The sequence below is a fragment of the Numida meleagris genome, chromosome 4 (genome assembly GCF_002078875.1).
Source record: "Numida meleagris isolate 19003 breed g44 Domestic line chromosome 4, NumMel1.0, whole genome shotgun sequence".
NCBI classification, from domain to species: Eukaryota; Metazoa; Chordata; class Aves; order Galliformes; family Numididae; genus Numida; species Numida meleagris.
In genome coordinates this window covers 58,282,296-58,307,610 of record NC_034412.1, presented here as the reverse complement: position 1 = coordinate 58,307,610, position 25,315 = coordinate 58,282,296, and the positions used below count along the sequence as shown (strand labels likewise).

Sequence of the window (25,315 nt, the reverse complement as noted above, 5' to 3'; positions counted from 1 at the left end):
TACCCTAACTCTAACAACCAGTGCTAAATTATGTCCCTGAGCACTACATCCAAACGGTTTTTAAACACATTCAGGGATGGTGACTCAACCACCTCCCTGGGGAGCCTATTCCAGTGCTTAACAACCCCTTCTGTAAAGAAGTTTTTCCTGATATCCAACCTAAACCTCCCCTGGAGCATCTATGCATATAAACATATACAAACATGAATATACTCAATGAGGCATGATGAATTCTTCCAGATATATTATTCAAAGTGTGGCACTGACAAGACACTGATAAAGCTTTCTCTGAAAGTGCTCTTAGGAACCAATCTATAACCTCAGTTCTGTCTAGACTTTTCTATCTCTGAGTTCAGAGTAATGTCAGATAACATAATAGGGAAATTTTTCAGATGTTTAAGTTTAAGGCCAGAATTCCCATCATGTTTACCGCCATAATGTGACCTAGTAATTCCCGCTTTCCCGTAACATCTTGCTTGCATATGAGAACCACATCAATCAACACGGAATAATGTCTTAAATGGATTTCCGAAAATGGTGATTCCTCTACAGAGCATTGTAACAGATTGCTTAGTTTACAGAGTACCACTCAAAAGATGAGGAGTTTTCTTCACCTTCTGAAAGGTGAACAGCAAACAGCCTTTTCTTCAGAACTTTTATAGTCAATACAGATATAAAAATGGTTCTCATTATGTAGCAATTCCTTGCTACAGAATAGTTCTGAAATAGAAATTGCTCAGTGAAAATACAAAATCTTTAGAGAAAACAGCACAATTAGGTATCTTAAATGATAGAATTTGTTTTAATAGCTACGTAACGTAACAACTTATTTATGCGGAGCTAAGGTGTTTTGTATGCTCTCAAACAAATAGAGAGTCCTTAGAACAATGAACTCTCCCACAGAATTCTTCAGACTGCTACTGAGTTGACTGAACCCATTCAAATATGATTTTCCACATATGGAAGAAATATATAACAGCAAGGCTGAAGTTCTGCAAATGATTATCCCTGAGATTTTTAGATTGGATCCGCAAAAATGCTGAGACACAAGAGAAGAAAGTAGAGGGATAGCAGCAGTATGCACAAAGACTGGAAGTCACAGTAGAATGCACATGTTAAAAAATAAAAAAGCAAACGTGCCATATAACTATGAATGAGCAGTTCTAGAAGCAGAAGGATGATAAAGCCTAGTTTGTTATGAACGTCCCTCATTTGACTGACTCTGGTGTATAGAAAAATCAGAGTTATGTCCTCACTTAAATTCTCTGATGTCTGTTACAGCACAAATATAGCTTATCCCTCAAAAGGGTCCCTTTCCTCTAGCCAGCTGCTGGTGTTCACTACTGGCAAACACAGAACAATTGTATAAAACTCATCTCCTAGGCAAAGCAGCAGGAGAAAGCAAGAAAGAACAGAAATCCAATATCTGAGTCCAAGCACTGCTACTTTTAGCAAAACACAAAATATTTCACATTTCATAATGATACAAATGAATTTGGAAATTGTTTAACTGCTACTTCTACTCCCGCATTTCGTTTCCTACATCAGTATGACATTTCTTCAACAAACTGCCTTTCGAGCTACTTTCTTGTCTGCATGTTATGGTTCAGCACTCGCATTTCAGTTATAGCCAGTTGTCACAAAGAACTATCACAGCAATACGTGCAACATATACAGTATACATTACATGATATGTCCATTATACATTTACAATGTTTGTTCTTTTAGAAGGAAGTTGTTTTAAAAAGCAGGCAATAGACTTATCTTTAAAAGAGGGCAATGACTGGGCACACACACTGCCCTCCAGCAAGGCAGGACTGTTGGCACCATAAACTGCTTCTGTACAGGCAGACCAAACCCAGGCTTTTCATGAGGGTTAGAGAGCCTCCTGCTTTCTTCCAAGCTTCGCTGCTACTTTTGCCAAGTGTGCAATGAGCCTCCAAAATGGTGCAAATGGCATCAGCACGGCACTGGGCATCAATTGCTCAGGTAGGACAGCAGGGACACAGAGGAATAAATATATATATATACGCACACACAAAACAACACTACAGGAAAAGAGCACAAGAAAAGGCAATTCTCTAAGTGATGCTGAGCTAAATGCTCAGCAGTGATGCTTATTGCCAGCTGGCAGGCAAGGCTGTTATCCTCTCCTTTAGCAAATCTGTCTCCCCCATTCAGTTAGGAGTTTTAAAATTTTTGTAAATTGTCGTTCTCCTTCTTGAAATCACCAGCACCTCGCTGCAGAGATCTCTGCGTACTCTTCTTTTCCAAAGACCACTGGCATTTCAAAAAGGAAGATAACAGTCATTGCCACTGAGGTGGTTTATATGTGGTACTTAGAATTAAGTTAACACCAGTGCCACATTACTTGCAACTATTCGGAGTCACAAGAAACCATACTCCAAGTAGGCAACCCCTTTGAGTACTGGAAAATACCTGCCAACTTCAGATAAACAATTCTCTGAGGATTGCAAACATCTATTGAAAAACATTTGATCATAATACCATGGAAAAATAAGTTCAGGAACTACTAACAATATAATGGAACTGATTAACTGGTATCAGCAATCAAGATTACATTGAGTTTCACCTGAATTTATTGTTCTGTTGGCAAAAAACTTATCAACAGCACCTCATAAAATGTTCTCCTAACATGAAAGAGACTACACAGCACTGTCTTTGGCAAGAGATAAGACTGCCTTGCATGATTTCCTACAAAACTACCCATTTGTACATTTGATCCAAAGAGTTATTGAAGATTGAAATAACTGCAAAAGATGCCTATGTATGAACAGGATGGATATATGCCTCCCTATATACCCACACACACTTCAATAGCTAAGTAGACATTTCTTCAAACATTAGTGTTAATCTCTGGAAAAGCAAGGAATCATCTTTCTTCTTACGGATGACTTACTACACAATATACCACAGCAGTCTGCTACGCAATATATTTTTAAGAGACTCATTTCCATTTATGTTGTATCAGAAAATTCGGGAAGACGAAATACATCAATGAAACTTTAAGTAAGCCAACTATGCTTACTAAGTTAAAGCTGTAGCAATTTTTGCCAGCAATGTAAGAATTACTGGGACTTTTGCCTAAAAATCACATGGAGAAACCTAGTAGGCATCCCAGCTTGGCTCCTGCCGTCTCTGTCTGGTGGAGAAGCTCTGTCCTCTCCAGCTCACAGCTGGAAGGAATTATTTTTTACTAACATTGTAGGGGAGAGCCCAGGCCAATGCACCACACCTAAGGATAGAGGTGCCAAAGGGCATAAAGCTGTAAGCAATGAGGTTTTCATTAGTTCCACTGAAACTGGAATAATCGTGCTTTAAAGTGCATAGATGCACAGTTCCAGGATAAGAAGGCAAGATTCAGAATTTGAGGTTATTATTCTTTTAATCTCTACTTACAAAATTTTCACAAGTGACAGCAAGTGTCCCACCACTCTTCCCACTGTCTCATGAACCAACTTGTACGTTATATTTCAGTGGTCAGCTAGCAGGCTGTAAACCCATGAGGCTGTGAGTCCCCCAGTTTCTAATTTGCACTTAAAAGACTGAAGACAGGGAGGATAAAGCTGTTAAACATCGCTAGACACTTCAGCAATCGCACGCATAAGCCAGGAGCTGAATTTTTCTCTTCTCTTTTCCAAACTACATAGGGCACACAGGTCACAATAAAAGAGGCAAAGGGAAATTTCACTTCTAATCAAATTGACAGTTTTAGTCATTCAGCTGATGTAATATTAACCCCTTCCTGAGAACACCTGCAGCAGCTGAATTCACACAGGAGAAAAAAAGAGCATCTTCACAAATTACATGCAGTGCTGTTTATAGATCAGTGAGCATTTTCCTTTGTGTCCTATGGATCACCACCAGCAGCAGCTTACTCATCTGGATCATCGTGCCTGCTGACTAATTGTTATATGGGTTCTGAGTTACAGACTGAGGCTAAGTCTAATGGTAAAGTTCAACAGCTGCCTTCCGTGAAAGTGAAATTACCTGGCTTGATTTTGTGTGCACACCTGTGTACATACTCATGCATTTGGCCAAGTTATTGAGGTGGCTGTTCAGCCATATTTCAATGTTATAAAAGCATGCCTGCAACTGATTACGTCTTTCTGACGAAGTACAATACTGGAATTATACACACTGAGGAATGATAGTATAATACACATGATTGTTTCAAGTGAATTGCTAATTCACGGGCTGCACAGAACAATAAACCAGCCCAAGTGGTTCTAACCAACTGAAGGGAGACGTAAGAGGGAAGAAAGTCTTATGAAGTAGAAAGAAGGGAAAAAAAGTGCTGAGAATCACCCATTAAGTAAGCTCTGGTGTGTGCGTGTAAATTTCAGGTCTGGGCTTTTCAGACTGGCAAATTAGAAACGGCAGGCAAGGCTTGCTGTGCAATTCAGCACCTGATCCTGCAGGGCCTTGGAGTAACCTGAGTTTTATCTGTCATTGTAAAGCAGAGCTGTAATCCCACAAGGAGAGCACAAAAGCTAGCTCTAGGGTATCGAGCCAGACAAAAGCAGAGTTTATCATACAGCCAGCACCATCAGTCACACAAACACAACATGTTGGACCCCTGCATACTGATTAGAGACTTCCTACTGTCTCATACAAATATTTAGGTGATTTTCTTCTGTACAGCTCCGCGGGTGGATCTACTGGTAGATTTACTAGAAAACTCAAAAAAAAACCTCAAGAGCAAATATTTTGGTTGTAATAGCTGGACTGCCTAGAATAGTTTGCAAAGAACTCAGCTGTATTAAGGAAAGACTAGTGTGGTTGAAACCCACTCACACCTGCTGTAGGAGCAGGTTGACTCTACGTATTTTTTAACTGAAGGTATTTGCCTTATGTTCTCACCTACACAATACGTTCTAACTACTCAGAGTCTAACATACAAAACTGTGTCCCTATCAAAGGCAAAGAGGAGGAGAGTACAAGAACACCTATAAAGAATTTCCTGAACACACAGTATAGAATCGTTATTTATCCTACACAAACTCTCCCAGACAATAGTTCAGTGACTGACGTCACTTAGCCCACTGAAGGGACAGATGCAGGATAGATGGCAGCGATGCCCAACGTGATGTGCTATGTCACTGTGAACTGCTCCTAGTTACTCCTGAGGTACCCAAGTCCTTCTGTGTGGAGCCAAATGCCAGTCTACCTAGAGCACTGCCTGTTTGCAGTAGAATCATGTAAATATCACCAATGCCTATTTGAAGCAAAAATGACATTCCTGGTTATCCCTTACCCACAAGTACTATTATTGTCTTTTACAGAAAGAAATTAATTAGATTTGTCGAAAACCAACCATGTCATACCACATTAGCTGTCATTTCAAGTCTTTGTTATTTTCCAGCTGCTTGCAAATAGCTTGATTATTTGTTCCAGCATTTTTCATTCAATTGACAGGCCTACAATTCGCTAACGTCTTTTTATCCCTTTATAAAGCATGACACTAAGTATCTTTTTCTTTCAAGTCCACATTTTCTGCCATTCTGAAAAAGACAACCTGTCCTTTGAAGACCACAGTGACAACTCAGACTGTTTAAGACCATCTCACCTACTCTATGCTTTTTTGTTGTTTCTGTCCAGGCTGTTTTTCCACAATCTTACACTCATATTAAGTAGCTGATCTACTTTCTTCATGTAGATTTTGTTCTTAGGTTTAACATATGAATGATGAGGAGCCTGGTTTCCCTAAATTGGCCATTTAATACACTGGGGTTTGAGCCATTAGTATTCCTTCCAGCTAATTCCTTTCTTTCTTTATACTTGCAGTCACAAGACCTCACCCACAAATTATCTGAGGGCAAAGTCCACTGCTTTTAGTTTGTTCTTCTTTCTCTTCTAAAGAATCACACATTTAAGATCATTTCACAGTCACCCTCAACAAAAGCTGCTCTTCGTTTTCTCATCTACTTCTTTCCAATGTGCTGGAAGCAGACTTCTGTCCTTCCGTTCATTATTTTTTCTTTCACGCTAAAAATCTAGTCACTGACAAACTCTAGTTTCCCAGATGATGTTCATCTCCTATCTATTACGGCAATTCAGTATTTTCAACTACACAGACATTCTCATCCAAATCCTATGCTTTTGAAAACCATTTGCCCTCCTAAAGAAACTTAGTTTACTTGATCTTGCTGGTTTGATAAAGGAAAACATTTAGATTTTAGGAAAAGACAGTTTAGAGGTGAGGGAATCTCTCAATTACTGACAACAACCACACTTTGCCAATGCAGATAATCTTTAAGATACATAAGATGGTCTAATAGGTTAGTTCTATTGTTTCTAATAAAAGTGCTATCTTCTTCCTTTAAATAGATATCATATGTACAAAACTATTTCCACATGCAGTGCACTTCTTTATTCACAGACTTTACAACAGTTTTAGCTTTTGCTTATTCTAGAACTCAAAGCAAGCTTACAATATAGACAGCAACTCCTAAACAAGCTGTTTTTTTTTTTTTTTAAATACCAGTCACACAAGTTATCCTGGGAGATCTTTAAAAGCATTTAAAATCAACCTTGACTGTGCATAAAGATTTCCAGTTCTGCTTGTTTATACCTCATACCTTTTTTTCCATTAGTTTAAAGACATCCAGGACAGTTGATTAACTGCCTTATCCTCTTTGTCTCTCCCATGACCCTACCTGAATACCCTTATTTCCTGCCCTCCTCCACCTCCAGTTTTTGAGCTGCTGTCCAAGTTACTGTTATTTATATTTATCCCTGGGATTTGTCATCAACTGTGTGTTGTTTAAAAGATGTCTCTTGTAAGGGTAGAAAATCACTGCTTTTCTTTTTGAAACATCAATTATATTCTCTTTGCCTATATGAATAACTCACTCTTTTTTTTAAAAAAAAGGGCCTGTGTGTCAAAGAAACTGCATTTTACATCAAATGCACGAGAAGGAAGTATCAAATCAGGCTCACTGTAAGTTATGAGTTGAAATGAGAGAAGTACCCATAAGGCACATTATTTTTTATACCTGCGAAGTTAGGATAATACATTTGTACATGATGTACCATAATAAGGAAAACTAACAAGTTCATATATGCAGAAAAATATATTAAAATTGCAAAGTTAGTTTTAAATAATTTATGAAATGAAAGGTACAGCAAAGTGAAACACAGTCCTCTCAGTCTTTCTCATTAATCATTTGGTTCTTTAGTCATATAAAAATTAACCTCTATTTGTTAATCAAATACAGCTTCAACTAAAAGTAGCATTATCTATAGAGGTAAGTGTACAGCTGAATATAAATTCTTGTAGCCTAACAGGCATTTTAATTTGTTGGCCTTACTCTTGGTTTGGAGGCAGACAAAATCCATTTCATCCTCATATCTCAGCTTAGGCAAAGCATAAACAGCTGAAGATACAGACTTTGCTTTCCATGTATACAATTTTATTTGTTGACATGAGAGAAGCGTTAGCCCTAAAAATTGAAACAAAGAAAACAACGGAGGATACAAGTAGAAAAATACACTGGATACACTCAACTGTGTAGCATTTGTCAGGATACATCCTGGTTTACTGCCCAGCCAAACATATTTTCTGTTGTCCCATGACTGTGTGATGAAAGACAACAGCTTAATGTGGACAACACAAAAGCAGTCACAGTTATTACTATAGTTAACTGTTACCCTGACAATCTCAAAGTTATTTGGATTTTTCCTACACATCTGATTTCAGAAGAAAAAATGCATTACTAATTGGAATGCACAAAGAAGTGCTGCAAGGGCTATAGGGATGAGCTTCTTCACAACGGGGGTCCTGAAATGGTGGAAACTGGACATACAATGAAAATTTTGAAGTCTTGGCCATTCCCTGGTCAGTTTGCTACATACCCGCCTTTCTCATTTCTTGTACACCATCATAAAGCCCCCCCATACTTCAGCTCATTGTACTGATCACAGGATTATACTGTTTAACCTCATTTTCAGAAAATCCTCTGCACAAATATAAGGTAAAATCTTAACAGCTTTTCATCTAGTAAGTCATGCACCTAAGACAGCTTTCCTTCTATATTTGCATTGTCATGCATCTTTTTCCACCATATTTTCTCAAGTCAAAGAGATTGTCCTAATCTTTAATTACACTGTCTTAGTTGAAGAGGCAGCAGATGGAGCAGCTTTCATGTGCCCCATTCAAATTACTCTACCTGTACTCCCCAAAGTAGAATACAAAGCGCATGTTCCTCTTACATCACCTTGTGAAGTTGCTGGTTTTTTTTTTTTGTTTGTTTGTTTGCATGTTTTTCCACCCTCCTCCCCCACCATCCTCCAAAAGATACAGCTTCTCTTGACTTTATGGTCTCCCAAGGATCCTTTCTAGCTCTTTGTAATTTGCTTTAAAAACAGACCACCGGGTTAGTGCCATGTAAACCTGACTCTATTATCTCACAGCAGTGATGCATTTAGCTTTGGAACCAATTCTGGAGCTATATATTTAATTATATCTATTTTAGTCTTAACTACAATAGATCAAGTGAAATAAACTATATTATCCCCTTTTACCCATAACAATTTATACACCAAAAAGTTTACTGTCAAAGGCATCTTTAGCACAAATTAAAATACAAGGCACTAGGAAAAAAAACAAAGTATACCTGAAGTTATAAAAAATTAAGCTTAATATTAATGCACAGTACATGCTATAAATCCCCCGGGGGAAAAAGTGTCCTTTTTTTTTTTAAAGACATTAAATGGATTGAAGCCAAAGCAAAGAATGTGCCAGCACTATCCAATACAAACTAATGCTACTGAAACCAAACTGATGCATACAATTGGTAATGGAATGCTGTAAAAATTGGGAAAGTTTACCTAAGTGTTTGTAGGCTCACCAAAACTAGTATGTGTTGGTACAACTCCTATAACTTACACTAAGATAACTGTAAGGCAACTTAACCAAACGTTCTTTGTGTTACTGACTACTTAAGTGTGTATCTAGTAGAGAAGGCAGAGTTAATACTCCTTCACTTATTTAGAGTAATTTATATAAGATAAGACAATTCCTCTTACCACACATCAGCTGCACTTGACCTACAAATACAGTTTTTTTTCCACTGTCCCGCTGAACTGTACTTCAAGAAAGAGTAGGAACAGGATAGACAGACTAATGATTTATATCACTGCAGGAGAGCTAATGCAGTTGAACCAAGATTTGTTAATTAGCTGCTTTAAGACTGAAGTCATGTTGTAATCCTTTTCTCAGCAGTTTTTCCTCGTGAGGTTCATTCATACCCACTTGTTAAAGTCATCTCTATACTGCCACTATTTTCTTTATCTAACAAAAATTTTCCTCTTCCAAGACAAATCCATGTCCTGGATGCTGCCATAACCCCTTCCTACAAACTTCTTTCCTCTTCCAAGACAGCTACAGATCATTAGCACACAAGCCTGCTTCTGTGCAAGGTGGTTGGCATTTTCATGCTCTGCATGTGTACAACTATTGCCAACTCTCCTTAGCACACGAGAGAAAGGAGAGGAAAAAGTACAAGGAAAAGATGCCACGATGACGACTAACATGAAAGTCCACTCACATACGATCCTTAATTCCCACTCCTGTCCATTGAAACAACAGCATCCAAAACCAAGCTAAGAAGAGTAATCACCTTCTATCAAGGATACTTTGGTCCTTTCTTTGTGTGAAGGTATATGCAAACATGCTACGGAGAGAACTCTGATTGCAAGCCTTTTGCACCATTTGTTCCACCAGCTACGTAAATTTCCCTATTAGTTTTCTTCTCTTGATTTCATTTTCAGTTCTTTCATGCTATTCTACTCCATTCTGATGTCATTCAAGCATACCGGGAGCTCACCCATCTACATTCTCTGCAATGTTTCCTCCACAACACCTTTGAAATCAAGATTGAGTTATATACATATACATATATATGTGTGTTCAATTATTTTTAAATCACTCTTTCTCCTTAATTATTTCTTTCTGACTAGTGATTCATCAGTCCTGGAATGTTTCTGCATTAACTACTTAAAACACGCCCGCTCTTAACATTTTGGAAGATTTCTGAATGTTCCCAGTGCATTGTACACATCATCACATAGAAGAAACTGAAACCTCTTCAATGCACTGCTTCACTAACACTTTCAGAAAGAGATATTTCAATGCTATCTTTTCCCAGTATATTAGACACACTAAATCCTTTCTGCTCCACAATCCTCCAAATCCTTTTCATTTTTTTCGTTAGAAAGGAACAAAAGAAAAGAAACTTAAACCCTTGCACAAGCTATGAACGTGTGCATAGAAAACAGGAGGGAAGGGAAATAATTAACAAGTGAGAATTGCTATGAAGGTCCATCTAACTAAACAGCTTATAGGAAAACCTGCAAGGTTTAAGACTGAGCCACGTAGATTAAAGGCAAAACGTTAATGCCTATAGAAGTAGAAGACAAAAAGGCCTATGTAAGTTGTCATTATTAAAATGCCTTAGGGAAACTTTCTTATGGTAATTCAAACTGAAAAGGTTAAAACCTTAAATGGTATTACGTTCACTCCGTATGCAGTGCTTCCATACAATGAAAGAAGAACATACAACTTACTCTTGCAGAAACACCAGCTGTTGCTATGTGACCCACTAACTCCACAGATTTAAGGGAAAAGCCTAAAGAGAAACATGCCACAAAGTACTTAAGCTTCAGGCAATGCTCAACTTTCTAATAGTGTGGAGCATATAAATGCAGTATTTCCTATGAAATCCAGTGTCAGTAAAAGCCTAAACCATCAGTTAAACACTATATGGACTATAGGAATCAGAAGCTCCGCCAGTGTCAAGATACCTTCAACAGACAGCTTCCGAAACACCAATTAGCCTTCAAAAACTTCAACACAGTGGAAATGCAAGCTCCTCCAGCGTTTCTGAGTATGAAGTAAACTGTGCTACTGAATAACTGAAATGCAGACAAATCTTATCTTTACTGGAAGTCTCCATAAGGTACATGACAAAAGTATGTAAATACTTCTAAATGAACAGATTCATACCACACAAAACTGAAAATCGGCACAGAAAGAGTACACGTAATTACTTGTTCTGCTGCAACGGGTAAGCCACGCTGAAGAACAGCAGCATTTTACCACACATTCAGCATTCATCCATCGTAGTTGTTTACATCTTCAAAGAACACCACCAACACAGGAGATAATACTAAAGTTCCGCGTAAGATTTTCTTATACCATTCCTTACTTCTCTCATACAAACTGTCTTGTTCACCACTTTTCTTCATTAGATCTCAAAAGATCTTTTGATCTTGCAGATATCAGCTTACATGCAGCTGCTTCCTATGAAGAGTAGTAAAAGACTTAGTTCTGTGAAGGTTGTCTGCTGTTTTTAATATTTTATGTCTCCCACTACACAATCACTAAGTTTAAGCCTCCACAATATGAACACTAACCTACTAGGGAGCTAAGTCAGTAAAACCATCCACCCTTTCTGATGAAACCTACAGAATTTGTGCTGTTTAAAAAGACCTTTACTAAATATTTTTCTAATTAAGGAGTCCCTCAGCCACTTGATCTTGAAGGCAGGTATTTCTGACGCTAGGTTTCTTCATCAGAAATCAGATATTAAGAGCAAGTCCTAGTTATTCCATTGTGGGTGAGTACAAAGTACTGGCAGTGACAAAACAAGGCACATGTTCCCTAAGTTTCAGCATGACTATATTTGGTAGTCTCATAATTTTCAAAAAGTAGAAAGACTTAAGTATTTTCACTAATTCAGCCTTTAGTCACAGAGTTTAGAACCTGTCATTCCATCTCCCAGCTTCCACAGAACTTCAAAATGAAACTACATAGGACAAACCAGGGAGATGAAATTTTATAAAAGGGATAAGATTCAGAAGGCCACTCCAGCTGCCTTCCTGCACACGCTTTGCAAATTAGGAATTCTTACCCTAGAACTCTTTACTAGCCTTTAAGACCTAATATCTATAATTTGAAATACATAAGGGAAGGAAGAGGTGGCAACAGTAGTGATGCATTCTGGAAAAAAAAAGGCAGAAAAAAAACTTTCTAATGCTGGAGAGGACAGCAAGGGTATACAGTACTTACTACAAAGACACAATGATTAGCTGCAATCAATAAGAGTCAATGCAATAACAGCAGAAAGGCTTCAGCAGACCATTTTTTTTCCCCATCACATTTATAAACTTTATCACCATTAATTAAAAAGACTATATCCCTTGCAGCAGCAATCAAAATTAATTACCCTCCAAATTCTCTGAAAAGTAGAAAGAAACAGTACCATATTCTGTTTCCTCTAGTTGAATGAGAGAAAAAAAGGCTACAATTTCAAAATAAAGAATACAAGTTTATTGAGCTCCACAACTCTGAGAATCATTGAATTACTAAGGTTGGAAAAGAGCTCCATGATTACGTAGTCCAAGCATCCATCTACCACCAATATTTCCCGACTAAACCACATCCCTTAGTACCACATCTCCACATTTCTTGAGGACCTCCAGGGACAGTGACTCCACCACCTGCCCGGGCAGCCTGTGCAAGGGCCCGACCACTTTCTGACAATAAATGATTCCTAGTATTCAACCTGAACCACCCCTAGTGCAACATAAGACCATTCCCTCTCATTTTATCGCTAGTTATGAGGGAGAAGATGCTGACCCCCATCCTCACCACAACCTCCCTTCAGGCAGTTTTAGACAGCCATAATGTCTCCCCTAAGCCTCTTCTTCTCCAGACTGAACAATCCCAGCTCACTCAGCCGCTCCCCGTAAGACTTGTGCTCCAGACCCCTTGCCAGCTTTGTTGACCCTCTGGAATGCTCCAGAGCCTCAAAGTCTTCCTTGTAGTGAAGGGCCCAAAACTGAACACAGTACTCAAGGTACTCTTCTACTATCTCTTGGAAAGCAAAAATGTAAAAAGAGTCCTCCTTTATAAGGGCATGTAGCAACAGGACAGGGGAAAAACTTTAAACTGGAAGAAGGTAGATTTAGACTATGTTATCAGGAAGAAATTCTTTACTGTGAGGTGGTGAGACACTGGAACAAGTTGCCCAGGGAGGTTGTGAATGCCCCCTCCCAGGAAGCATTTGAGGCTAGACTGGATGGGGCTTTGAGCAACCTGGTCTAGAGGGGGGTGTCCCTGACTATAGCAGAGGGTTGAAACTAGACCTCAAAGCTCCCTTCCAACCCAAACCATACTATGATTCTGTGATTCTTTAGAGACCTGCTTCTCCTTTGGCAAGCTGTAGGCACTAAGATCTTGAACAACTCACCGATGCATCAATCCTTGGACAATTACAAAAGGTACCTAAGACAAAACAAATCATCCCTGAAATTGCTTTTAACAGAAGATGGTTATGGCCACTATTTTAAGCTGAATTCAATCTTGTACTAGATCAAGCTTCTCTGGGCTAGGATCCAACTCACTTCAGGATTCTAGTCAGGCATAAGGAAATGATATAGGAACAGACACAATTCTGGGAAAGTATGGAAGTGATACATATTTACACATCTAAAATTTCGTTAATGACATTTCCATCTAGGTACAAAAAACCCTTAATTTATCCAAGGGATTTTTTTTTAGTGTCACATTCTTAGGTGTGACCTTCAAGGAAGCACTAACCAGTTAGCATTAAGGAACTTAATGATGAGATGAAAGATATTAAATAGTATTCAAATAGTATTCAAATAGGTAAAAACCTGTCATCAAAAAAAAAAAGGAAGAAGAAATCTATTCTCCACATCTCTGGAGAATACCATAATTAGCAACAAGCTCAGATTAGAGCAAAAAAAGCTCAAGTTAGGCATGCAGGAATTTTTCTAAGAGTAGGTGAAACAAGCATCTCTCAGACTTGGTCGCTTCTGTTTGGAACAAGGACTTGATTTTCTGAGGTCACCTCCAACCCTCCCTTCTCTATCTAGGTGGAAGTCAGTTACTTGCAAGTTTGAACTTTACACATGGTAAATGAATAAACACACTGGGAAGTTCTTAAAAGGATCTTGTAAATTAATTCATTACGCATTCATATTTTCCAATGAAACAGGACACAGTTAGTTCTTGGCTTTGTTTCTACCATTTATAGCTCCACGAAATTGGAGTCTGACAAAATCCACATTCATGCTACCTTGCATTTGCAGCAAAGCTACAGCTACGAAGTTGCACTGGTGCTGCAGAGGCAGGAGGAAAGCCTGTGCAACAGTCCTTTGCAGCCAGCAGGCAATCAGAGCAAAGATGCAGATCACCTCCAGAATCTGGGACTTGGATGAAAAAAGTCAAAGCAGCTCCTTTATATATAAAGATTAATACTGAATTACTAATGTCCTACAGAATAAATTAGCAGAAATTCCAGTAGTTTCAAGTTTCCCAAAGGATGAGCTCAGGGACCTGTAATTGTCTCCAGTACACTGCCTCTCAGCGTACCTCCTAAGTTCGTGGTAGAAACAGATTTTTACTAAATGCAAAAATTTACAAAAATAAAGAGTAAATACCACATTACCATTTCACTACCTCCAGAGTAAAACAAATATTGCTTATTTGAACAGGCTGCCCAGAGAAGTTGTAGATGCCCCATCCTGGCAGGCGCTCAAGGCTGGGCTGGATGGGGCCCTGGGCAGCCTGATCTGGTGGGGGGCAACCAGCCCACAGCAAGGGGTTGGGACCGGATGACTTCTAAAGTCTCTTCTCCAATCCAAGCCATTCTATGATGCTATGATTACTTTCACAGCAATCTCAAATTTTTTGGTCAATAAAACTACAATAAATTACCAGCTGCAAACAGCATCAGAAGCATATACTTACTACTAGCAAGGAAAACACAAAGTTTGTAAAGTATTAAAGAGCAACTACTCTCGCTTTCATGAAAGCCAGGATACTCCGATTAACCTCTTGCCTCAGTCATACGGTAGTTTCGAAACTTACTAGCTAAAAACAATGTGAAAATAAATGGTTGAAAGAGAAAGTAAAGGAGCTGACCCTTAATTATATTACTGGCTTCAAGGATCACACAAGGAGCTTCAAGGAAAACAGCTTCAACACATTTCATCTTATCATGTAAAACCCATTTTCTAAACCTTTACCTTCATCTATGCTAAATAAACTGCAAGAAGAATGGCATTTCATACTGCAGATTTAGAGACCTTGGACAACTGTCACAGAATATTTGTGAAACAAACCTGTGCTTTTCTATAACAACCTAGAATTTGAAATAAAATTTGTTTCCCCTTATTAGTTAGATAGAGAAGAGACTTTAGAGAAGAGACTTTAAAACACCTGAAATTTGCATCCTTCCAACCATACACAACTCATGGAAGAAAAAAAACACAATTAGGAATGTGGAAATCCAATAGAGGTAAGGGAGTGGAAGGGGGATAAAAGTGCTTGTTAGCTTTGATTGAGAATTCCAGAGTTTCGGCTGGTTTATATTTGGTATTGGTGATTCTTTTCAGCTATTCATTTTAGTTAACTCTTAATGGGGTCTTCTTTTGAAATAAGTAGCACAGATGAAGTGTAAGAACTAGAAAAGCTGTGCTTTCTTGGGAATTTAGCACCAGCACGCATGGAGTAAGACGTAACTCTGGTGTACTTTCTGCTACATTCATTTTTTGGTGAAGATATAACATAGGCTTGAAAAAACTTCTATGAAGTTCTTATGCAATTGGAAATGTGCTCAACATTTTTTCTAATTATTGTTCTTTTCTTGGGTCCCCAGAGATCTAGGACAGTTAACTGCATGAGAATGCAATTTCAGCAATGCAAATAAGTAGAAATCAGAATTCTCAGCTTTGCTTTTCTACAACGTACATCCCTTTGATCAGCTCATCTTACATTAAAGTAGTTGTATAGACAATGGAAAGCAGAGCAATGACAGTAGAGCAGTAAGGTGCCAAGCTGCAGCAAGCAAGGATTTGCTCCAATACGACAGACATGAGCACAGAAATAAAAGAAAGAAGCTGCTTATCTTCAGAAGGCCTCAGGTAGGCAGGGATCTCCAGCAAGATACTGCTGCCTCCACTGCCAACCCTTAAATGAGGTCTGGGAAGGGGTGGAGCCAGGATCCACCCTATCTGGTCACTCAGCTGCACTGCATGCAGCTGAGTTCCCCTGTATGGCCCTGCCTTCCCACCAGGTGCTCCATCACTGGTTCAAGTTGTGACTCCGCACTTCTGCTACAAGACTCATTTCAGCTTAAGAGAAATATGCTTGTGCAAAATCTCACAAGGCTTGAAGTCTCTTAAAAAGAGATGCAGAAGACATCAAGTAACTTCACCGTGAGAGTGATTGTAAGCAGCTCCATCCACATCAGCCTTCCAGGAGACATGGCAATTCACCATTTTTAGGTATTTATTAATTTCATCAATTCACCTAAACATTACACAACATTCAGACTTTAAGTTTGTACCAGATCAACACACACTACAAACTTAATGATGTGATGTTATTTAACAGACATATGTTCTCTCTCTGAAACTGACTCACGAGCTCTGGTCCAAACTCAGAGCAACAGGCTGGAAAAGAAATCAGCTGTGTGGTGTAAACTGGCCCCACACTTCCAGCACAGTCCAATTTCCTGGGCTGGGAGGTAACCAACCTCATTCTTCTGTCCCTAACCCCAGCTGTAGCCCAACATGCAGCAGATGCACATCTTCCCCTGCTGCCTGGTTTAATGCCACCTCCTTTTTCTGAAAAACAAACCAAGACCATAAACATTATTTTACACTCAAGCTTAAACCATTTCAGTACTGTCCATGGTTTGTATCCAACTTCCACTATTTCCTTGTGGCTTTGAACAACCGACAGCTGCCCATATTCCTACCAATCACTGGAAGTGTAATGTTGCTCCAACAGAACTGAAAACAATCCCCATTCACAACTCTAGATGTAGTCTGGCAAAATCTGGGGTATTCTGGTTCTGATTTTTCTATTCATATAGGGAAGAATAACTTAACAGACCTTTTTTGATTGAATTTGTTCAGTTAAGCACATTATTCCATCTGAGTTTTGGAGCATGTAATATTCTTTTTCATTTTCTTTTATGCTTTCTTCTTAATTTTCACTTAAAATTTGAACACGAGGTTTCAGCTTTCTCCCTCATGTTTTTAAGACCACTCCATGCTCCAGAACTGCATGCAGGGAACAGAGCCTCAGAAGCAGTGCCATAAGTAGCACTTCTTTCTCTCAGCTGTCAGTGTAGCAACAAATGCCAAATACAATGGTACATAGCAAACCTTCCAGACCTGCAATTTGGTAAGATCCAATCCTGAAAGAATTTTTAGGGCACTTAAGATTATAAATACATGAGAAATTTTTAAGAGCAGACATTCAAATAAGGAGGATAAAAGATTTAGCTCTATGGGTAATCACTCGCACACGGCACCACCGTGACCACAAAGTCTGCTGAAAACCTATTATAAAATGCTCTTCACAAAAAGGTTTAGTATTTTGACTAAAGAATGTCACACTGTTTATAAACTGACACTTTACAAGGCACCAGCAAGTTTTCTTTCTTACTACTTCTAAGACAATTAGCACAAAAATAGAAAAGTGTAAGCTTGCTTAGCACTTACAAAGAGAAGACTTTCCATTTTAGGCCATGAACACGTAGCGGGGCCTACAGCTGCTGTGCAGAGCAGAGGGGGAAAAAAAAGGACAGTAACTTTAAAGAAAGGTCTTTGCCATCTTCTACCGAATAAAGAAAATTAAAATAAGGTAAAGCCAATGGAGCATTGAGATGGGAGCTTTGTGCTGTTTCAGGGCCTTTATGCAATATGAAGGGCAATCAGCTGACTGTTAAGTCTTCCTAGAGCTCATGTACAACTTGCATTTACCAGGAAGCATACATAAACATGCTGGACTGAGATACTAGAATATTAAGTCTTGAGAATCATGAAAAAGCCTGTATTTTTGACAAGCATTTCTTCCATGCTTTACATATTAGCAAGCGATTGAGGAACCGGGGGGGGGGGGGGGGGGGGGGGGGGGTGAAGAGGCGTGGCCACATTCCTTATGTCTGTGCACAGGGACTATACTATATGGGCAGCAGAACCAGCTCCCAGTACTGCTGTCAGCAGCCACCTGCTGGTCCCCTGCCACAGCGCTGAAAATGTATATTCCCCGGACAGCACCTCAGTGCTAACACCTCATCTCCCTTAAATCTGAAGATGAATACCAGCTACCACAGCTGCTTTTGGGAGCAGGAGAACAGGGCTGGTGGGCAGCAAGGGACAAAATAAAACTGCAATAAGAATAAACCCTTGACTGAAGCTGTTATACTGCGCTGTTAAGTATTTTTAGCTTAAGAGGTTACAATGACTGCTGAAAAATTTGAGGCTACTACCAAATGCTGTCATCTCATTTTTCCAATACAAAGCCAAGAGTACTGTAGAAACACCTAAATTCTCAAGCAACCCATCATTAAATCTTGCATTCATAAAGTAGTCTTAGCTGAAAAGCTACATCTAACTTGCAATTATCTTTTATATTTCTATATTGCATTTTTGTCTAAAGACATTCACTTAGCTCCTGTTCTTCTGAGAAAGCTAGTTGTGTTTAGAATAAAGGCGAAGTACGGGCTCTTATACAGAATTTGCTCTAAATTAGTAAGATTTCTTTGTAATAGACTTTTAAACAAAAACAGGCTCTTATTCACCAGATTAATCCACTTCCATGACTTTAAAAAGACTGCCTAAAGCCAGACAGAGCCTGTTATTCTGTTTATAGACAATTTCACCCACTTCTTAGCTATTAGAGACTGAGAGGACTTAATACTTCTGAAATTAGGACCTTAAGAGTTGCTAGAAGTTGCATCTTCACTTAGCAACAACAAAAAAAATAATAACCCAGAATTAGTCTCAGTTTAGTCTATTTTGAAGACACTACACTGGGAACAATGTAGATTTGCATCCTGTTTACTAACCAGACAAGGACATCGCAGCCACCAGAGCTGGAAGTCTCTTCTCCAGCATCACGACAATATGATCAAGCACTATGGTTCAATCTCAGTATCCGTTTGACCAGCCTCAGTCCTCAGAGAAGAACAACAGTTAAGCCACTATGTAACAGCAAGGAATACCAGGTTAGCTAACAATCAGTAGAAATTCTATGCTAGCCTTATCCTTTCTGAATTTTCCTTCACCGTGACCCAAAGGCATACTGATGTGAATGCCATGCTCAAGACTGCAGACTATTTTAAGCGATATGGATACACACACAAGTACTCTCAGAGAAACACAATTCCCCGTGACATACTGGAAAAAACTTCACTAAATCAATATTTTTATTCAGCTTAGCTGACAAGCCTTTTAAGAAGGGGCAGGGTGAGCTCTCTTGATGAGTTTCTGATCCACCTACTACTTTAAAGTGTTTATTTTATAAATAGTGATAAAGATGACATAATTCATCCACACTGTGAGAAGTAACATCAGGAGTTAACTGACATTTTCCTACCACATGTTTTTAGACAAACATAAAACTGATGTGCTGGATCAGACCCAGAGATCCATTAGTCCAGTTTCCTCTTTGACAAAAAACAGCGTTGGAAGCTTTTGCAAGGGTCCCAAAAGGTCTGTTTCACATCTGTGAACAACTGCCCTACCTTTTTACAGAACACGAAGGCCACTGACTTCATCCTAGCTATTGTCCACCCTTAAGTCCATTACTTTAAAGTAATGTAAATAAACTCACTGTTAATAGTAAATTTTATTTAAAAAGCAAATATTTATTTATTTCAGCTATAAGGACAAACTTCATTTTTTCCACAGTAGGTCTGAAAGCTCTGAGTAATCCACAGAGATAACAAACCAAGAGACAGGCATGTTATAAACTGTCTGTATTGTAGACTCTTTGGAAGCAAAACCTAAATAGAAACAAGGGGTTTTTAATTATTATTTGGGTTTTGCTTTGGGTAAGGCTTTTTTGTTCATTAGTTTTTACCTTTTAAATGCTTCAGCAGGGTTCCTCTCGCACTCCCCCGGTTGCAAGAGGCTTTGAATAGCAGGATCTCTTAGTTTGTCCTCATATCCCTGGATCAGTCCACTGCGGCAGATTTGTGCAACTAAACCTCTAATAAACCCTCCAACGCACAGCGTGTCAGAGTCCTGGGCTCTGCAGAAATGGAAGGCTAGGGCTTGACGATGTAAGCCTCTTTGTAGGTTTGCAGGTGAGCTTGGCCAGAGTAACTCAGTACAGAGGGCTGTCTTCCCACTACCGGGCCCTCCTACCAACAATACACCCCAGGCAGCTCCTTTCCCAGAGACAACACCGGTATTATTCCCAGAACTTGCTACAAGAGATGGTTTGTTGGCAGCACTACTGCCGCAGTTAGCTTTCTCCTGGAGGCAGTGCTGAAGCTTGTGGAAAACCCACTCCCTACAGTAAAACTGCTTTCCCTGCAGCAAGCTGGTTTGAGCCATTTTACAAAGCTTCTTCTCTTCGACTTGTCATAAGCAGCAGTACAACTTCAGCATCTTAGCGTAGGGAGGCACGGGTTCATCTTGCACAGTAAGATCTTCCACACAGAACTTGACAACACTTAAAATAATCAGTTAACCTTCCCCATAACACTTAACAGCATCTTCTCGCAAAGGGTGTTACTCCATTTGGATGCTTTATTACAAGTAGCGAAACACAATCACAGCTCAGCTGACATCATGAAGCAGCATCTGATACCAATGCTCAACAATACTTCTCCTATGGCTCAAAAGTCCATACAGCTCCATGGCTACATCTGTAGTTTATGCAGTTGTGTGTGTTTCCAGTATACAGGGGAGACACTACATCTGGAAAAACTGAAGGGAAGCCAGCTTTTCAGTGTATACTAAATGCCTTTCAACTCTAGGCATTAATCTGTCCGGATATAAATCCAGAAAAAGCTGTCCATAACAAAATGTTCCTCCTGGGAATTTTCTACAGAAAGCAATTCTTCTTCAGAGTACTATATACATATCCCAAACGTGGATATGCACAACTTACTGACAAACCGGCAGTTTGGACAGGGAAATTGCAGACTTCATATATTTGGGCAAGCGTCTCAGAAATGCTTCGGATTATGGTTTCTTAGGCAGTAGAGATGAAAGGGAAAAAAGTGTTTACAACTTCTTATTTCAGTACATTCGTAAGCGTCTTGTTCAGGAACCTGGATTCTTACTGAACCTGTTCTCAGGTATCTTAATCACAAGATGTCAGAAGAGACAACATCTTCCCCTAGAGCCCTGAAATAAAGAAGATAGCACTTTTAAACCCTGCATGCAAGTCGTAATTCAGTCAGCTGCAAAGCAGACAACAAAGAGTGAAGTCAGTAGGTTTTATCTTTAGTTTTGCCTGCACTAGTCATCTAAAAAGCTGCTTTAGAAGAAAAAAATAATGTATTTTTAAGGTACAATTAGCTATATATTAAAACATAACAATGGATAGCTGTGACAGTGGCCTCAGAACCACAGCAGAACGAGCCCCTCACTTCCTCCCTAGGAGAGCCGAACGCACCCTTTATCTCCGCACTCTCTTTCTCCCACGGCTCCAGAGCCGAACCCTCCCTCCCCGCAGCCTTCCAGCCGCTGCCCACGGCTTTCTCGGGAACTTTATCCCACAGGCGAGCTCTGCCCACGGCTGCTCGCACACCCCTTTGTTCGCCGCCCGCCCGCAGCAGGACGGGGCTGCTCCGGCTGCTGCTCCTGTCAGCCTCGGCTCCCAGCCCGCCTCAGCCCTCAGCCCGGGCTGCGCTGCCCCGCACGGCGCGGCTCCCCGGCCGGGCACGGCTCCCCGACTCACGCCGGCGATCCCGAAGCCGAGCGAACAGCCAGGCGTCCCCCTGCTCCCCTCCCCCAGCACGGCTCCGCACAAAGCCCCCGGCCGCAGCCGCCCGCCCGTCGCTGTCACTCCGCTGCCCACCTCCACCAGGTACCGCCCCAACGGCCGCCAACCGCCCCAACGGCCCCAACGGCCGCCGAGCTGGGGGCCTCCCCTCCGCCGCTCGCTTACCTCCACCAGCGCCCCAGCGGCCGCTCCAGCCTCCCGGCGGCGCGGCACAACGCTGTACGGCGCGCCCCTCCTCTTCCTCCGAGCCGCTGGGCTCCCGCCCCCGGGCGCCGCCGTGCCAGGCCCGCGGCCAGCCCGCTCCACGATGCCTCAGCCTGCCTGTGCTCTCCTGCCCGACTCCTTGACCCCTTCCGCCAGGCCCCGCCCCCTCGCCTTGTCCCGCCCCCGTCCGCCTCACGACCCGCCCCCTGCCCGCCTGCCAGCCCGACATCTGGCGGCAAGTAGTCCTGGGCGGAGGGAGACGCCGTGCGGACTCTTCACCGCTCCTCCGCTTTGTCCCGCCGCCGTCGCCGCCGCTGGAGAGGGGCCGCCGACGGCCGGAGCCCCCGGCAGCGGAGCCCTGCAGGGGGCGGCAGCGCGGCTCTCGGCGGCGGGGCGCGGCCGCGGGGTTTGCCCGGGCGGGGCGGAGCGCCCTGAGGGGAAGTGGGGGGAGGCGGGAACAGCAAAACTTGAAAAATAAAGGTTCTCGTCAAACGGTGCGGATCGATGGCTGGTTGTTTTACTTACACGCAGCGCACGGTAACTGTGTAAATCATGTATCCCATGATTTGATCATGATACATGATTTACTGTGTAAATCATGTATCCCATCTCTCTAATGCACAACTTCAGCTTTCCTTACTTTTCTTAACCTAGAGAAGAGTAGGCCTAATAGCTGTTTTCCCTTTGCCTGTTCTCATTGCACCCAAACCAGCCTATCTCAGGCAGGGTTTCACTACGTGCACAGAGGAAGAGCAGCCTCACAAAATGTATGCAGCGATTCCAAGCAATTTTCCCCTTGCTCCTCACGCTTCACACACTGAAAGCCGCATTTTTCCAAGCTTGCTGCAGGCCTGAGTGAGGGCTTAGCAGCACTCTAGCCTGGGTCTGATGGACTGGTGCAGACCTTTCCTCACCCCACGTAACACAGCTGCCTTCCTCCATCCTCCTTCAGTTTGCAGACCCCTAAAAACCACTGTGAGATCCCCTTGACAGGGCTGCAAACATCACTGGGCTCAGGAACCCTTCACAATGAGGAATACACACAGGGAAAAAGTGGGAGTTCACCCCTTATTTGGCCACCTGAGAGCAAGGAGGGCAAGGGTTTACATTAAAATTTCACCTCGTGGGCTGGCCACGTTATTTATCAGAAGGCTCTTTCCTATTAGCTTTCTGATCAGGGGTTTTATGGTTGGTAAAGAGAGCCTTCCCTCTGTATGGTTTTGTACACCAGGCAATTAAAGCTCTGCTTTACACCAAGTACATCCGTGCAATATGGCACGCTCATTTACTGCCCTCCAAGGAGTGTCCCGAGATTCTCTGTAGGAATAAAACAAAAAAATGAATAAATTCATTTGGCATACTGAAGAGCTTAGAAAAACAAGTCTGCCTACTTCTGGAAACCAGTAGAACAAGTTTGAAGAACCTTTGGAAGCACTGAATTACGAATTTGCAAAGCAATGGGGAGTGGGGGAGAAACAGAAATAAGAATAGTAGTCAGAAAAAGTGTTGATTTTGTTGGCAAATAGTCTTCTCTAACCTTTTTTTCTTTCCTAGCAGCACCTCCTTATGAGAGCCTTTGAACTGCTAAATCTCTCTCTCCCCCTCCACCTCCCCTTTGTTTTTCTCTTAACAGTAAATGAATAGTGATAGATAACATTTGGAATGATGAAATGGTAGTTCTGGTCAGCTGAGTTGGCTGGAGACAAAACAGAGGTTGACAGAGTGAAAGAGACTGCAAAAAAAGAAAAAAAAACAATAAAAAAGTACCAAAAAAACCCAACACACATAAACACACAAAAAGGATCAAGACATTGAGAGTCACATTGTAGACACAAGTACTAGGCTGGTAGGTGTCCAGGGAAACAAAAAAGAAAAAATGAAAATTTGGATAATGATGAAACCCAAGGGAAAATGGAGCTCCCACTTTTCTGATGACCAGGATGCAAACAAAGACCGATTTACATGAAAAGTTGCTCTTAGATTCCGCAACATCCAGCATGAACAGTAAGAATAATAGTGTGGTTTGCTAAAATTATATATTTAAATATAATCAAGATTGCATTATAGACAATGACTAGAAAATACTGATCTTTCCATGCTAATATATAAATTCTGCAACTGAATAGATGACTGTAATTTCATTTTAGCGTGGAACAGAGATGCACAATAACCATCCCCACAGAAATTACTTATGTGTCGTGCTTTTGAGCAAAACTTTCATTCAGAAGATCAGTTCTACAACTAATGTGAATGGAAATTATTTGTGGGAATGGCAAGGGGAAAAAAGAAAGGAGGCAGAAAAGAGGGAATAAAAAACAGCAAAAATGCAGTAGGCCTAGAATGCATTTATACTCTTATCAGCGGGAGGATTTTTGGTTTTTCAAAAGCTGACAATATATTGCAAGGTGGGAAGTATGACCTGCATGCCTCTTTCCAAAAGGATGCATTTATGACCTAAAGGTGAAGGTTAATGGTGACCTTGAACTGTCTGCCTGCATTAGTTAGGAAACAAAAAGCATATAAACACTGGAGGTGATAAATAAAGAAAATATATTAAAAAAAATCCTAAAAAATGTTGGAAGCATTAAAAAAAAATGAGATTACAATGAAGTAAGAGGCACAGCTGCTGAGGTTGGGAGCTTTCATCTGTAAGATGAAAACTGAACTAAAACACTAAAGAGTAAGACCCTGAAGTCAACCTTCAGAAGCAAGGAAGGTATTTTGTTATCAAGTGTATTTGCATAGTACCTCCTATTTCTAACACGACAGCCTCCATGACATCATCCTGGTGCATTATTATAGCTAAGAGTCAGATATTGCTGATACAGTTGTGCAATGTTGTAGTTAATGAGGCAGGATAAGAACCAAACCTTACTTTGTGGTTTTGTATAACTCAGCTTGACATAGATAGCAAACCAACCACGATATAATTGGGTGCAACCTTGCAGACTCCAAGACTGACAGATAAGACCTAAAGCAGACTCAAAGAAGACAAAACATATCAAAATCTCCCATCTGAGAAAAATACACTCTTCTTGTAGCTTCAGTGGTCTGATACTGTAATAACCTGGCTGCTTAAATGAAGACACATTTCAGGACCTGATCTTAAGATACAGTGGGAGGTTTCAGCTATGCATTTTCAGGCATAATTTTATAGTTACATATACTAGTTAACACTGAGAAAATGAGATGCAACTTTTAGTAAAAAGATAAAATGAAAAATTTCTAACTCTATGAAGTCTATGCTGACTTGATTAAACAAAAAGCCATTACGCGTTCTAAATGACTTGCAGCATCTTT

The 25,315-nt window shown here is 40.6% G+C and overlaps 1 protein-coding gene across 3 annotated transcripts in view; it reads right to left on the bottom strand.

Annotated features, from left to right (window-relative positions):
• ANKRD50 (ankyrin repeat domain 50) overlaps window positions 1-22,293 on the bottom strand; it is a 41,169-nt gene extending 18,876 nt beyond the window's left edge. Inside the window, exons 1-2 of one of the 3 annotated variants that reach the window (XM_021394763.1) lie at window positions 21,977-22,293; window positions 19,934-21,210 (exon numbers count right to left, since the gene is read on the bottom strand). In XM_021394763.1, the coding sequence (XP_021250438.1) occupies window positions 19,934-20,412 (479 nt within the window). In that variant the 5' untranslated portion in view covers window positions 20,413-21,210; window positions 21,977-22,293. Of the gene's footprint in view, window positions 1-15,829; window positions 16,020-19,933; window positions 21,211-21,766; window positions 21,892-21,976 lie in introns of those variants that run through there. The other 2 variants (XM_021394764.1, XM_021394765.1) reach the window with 2 other exon arrangements.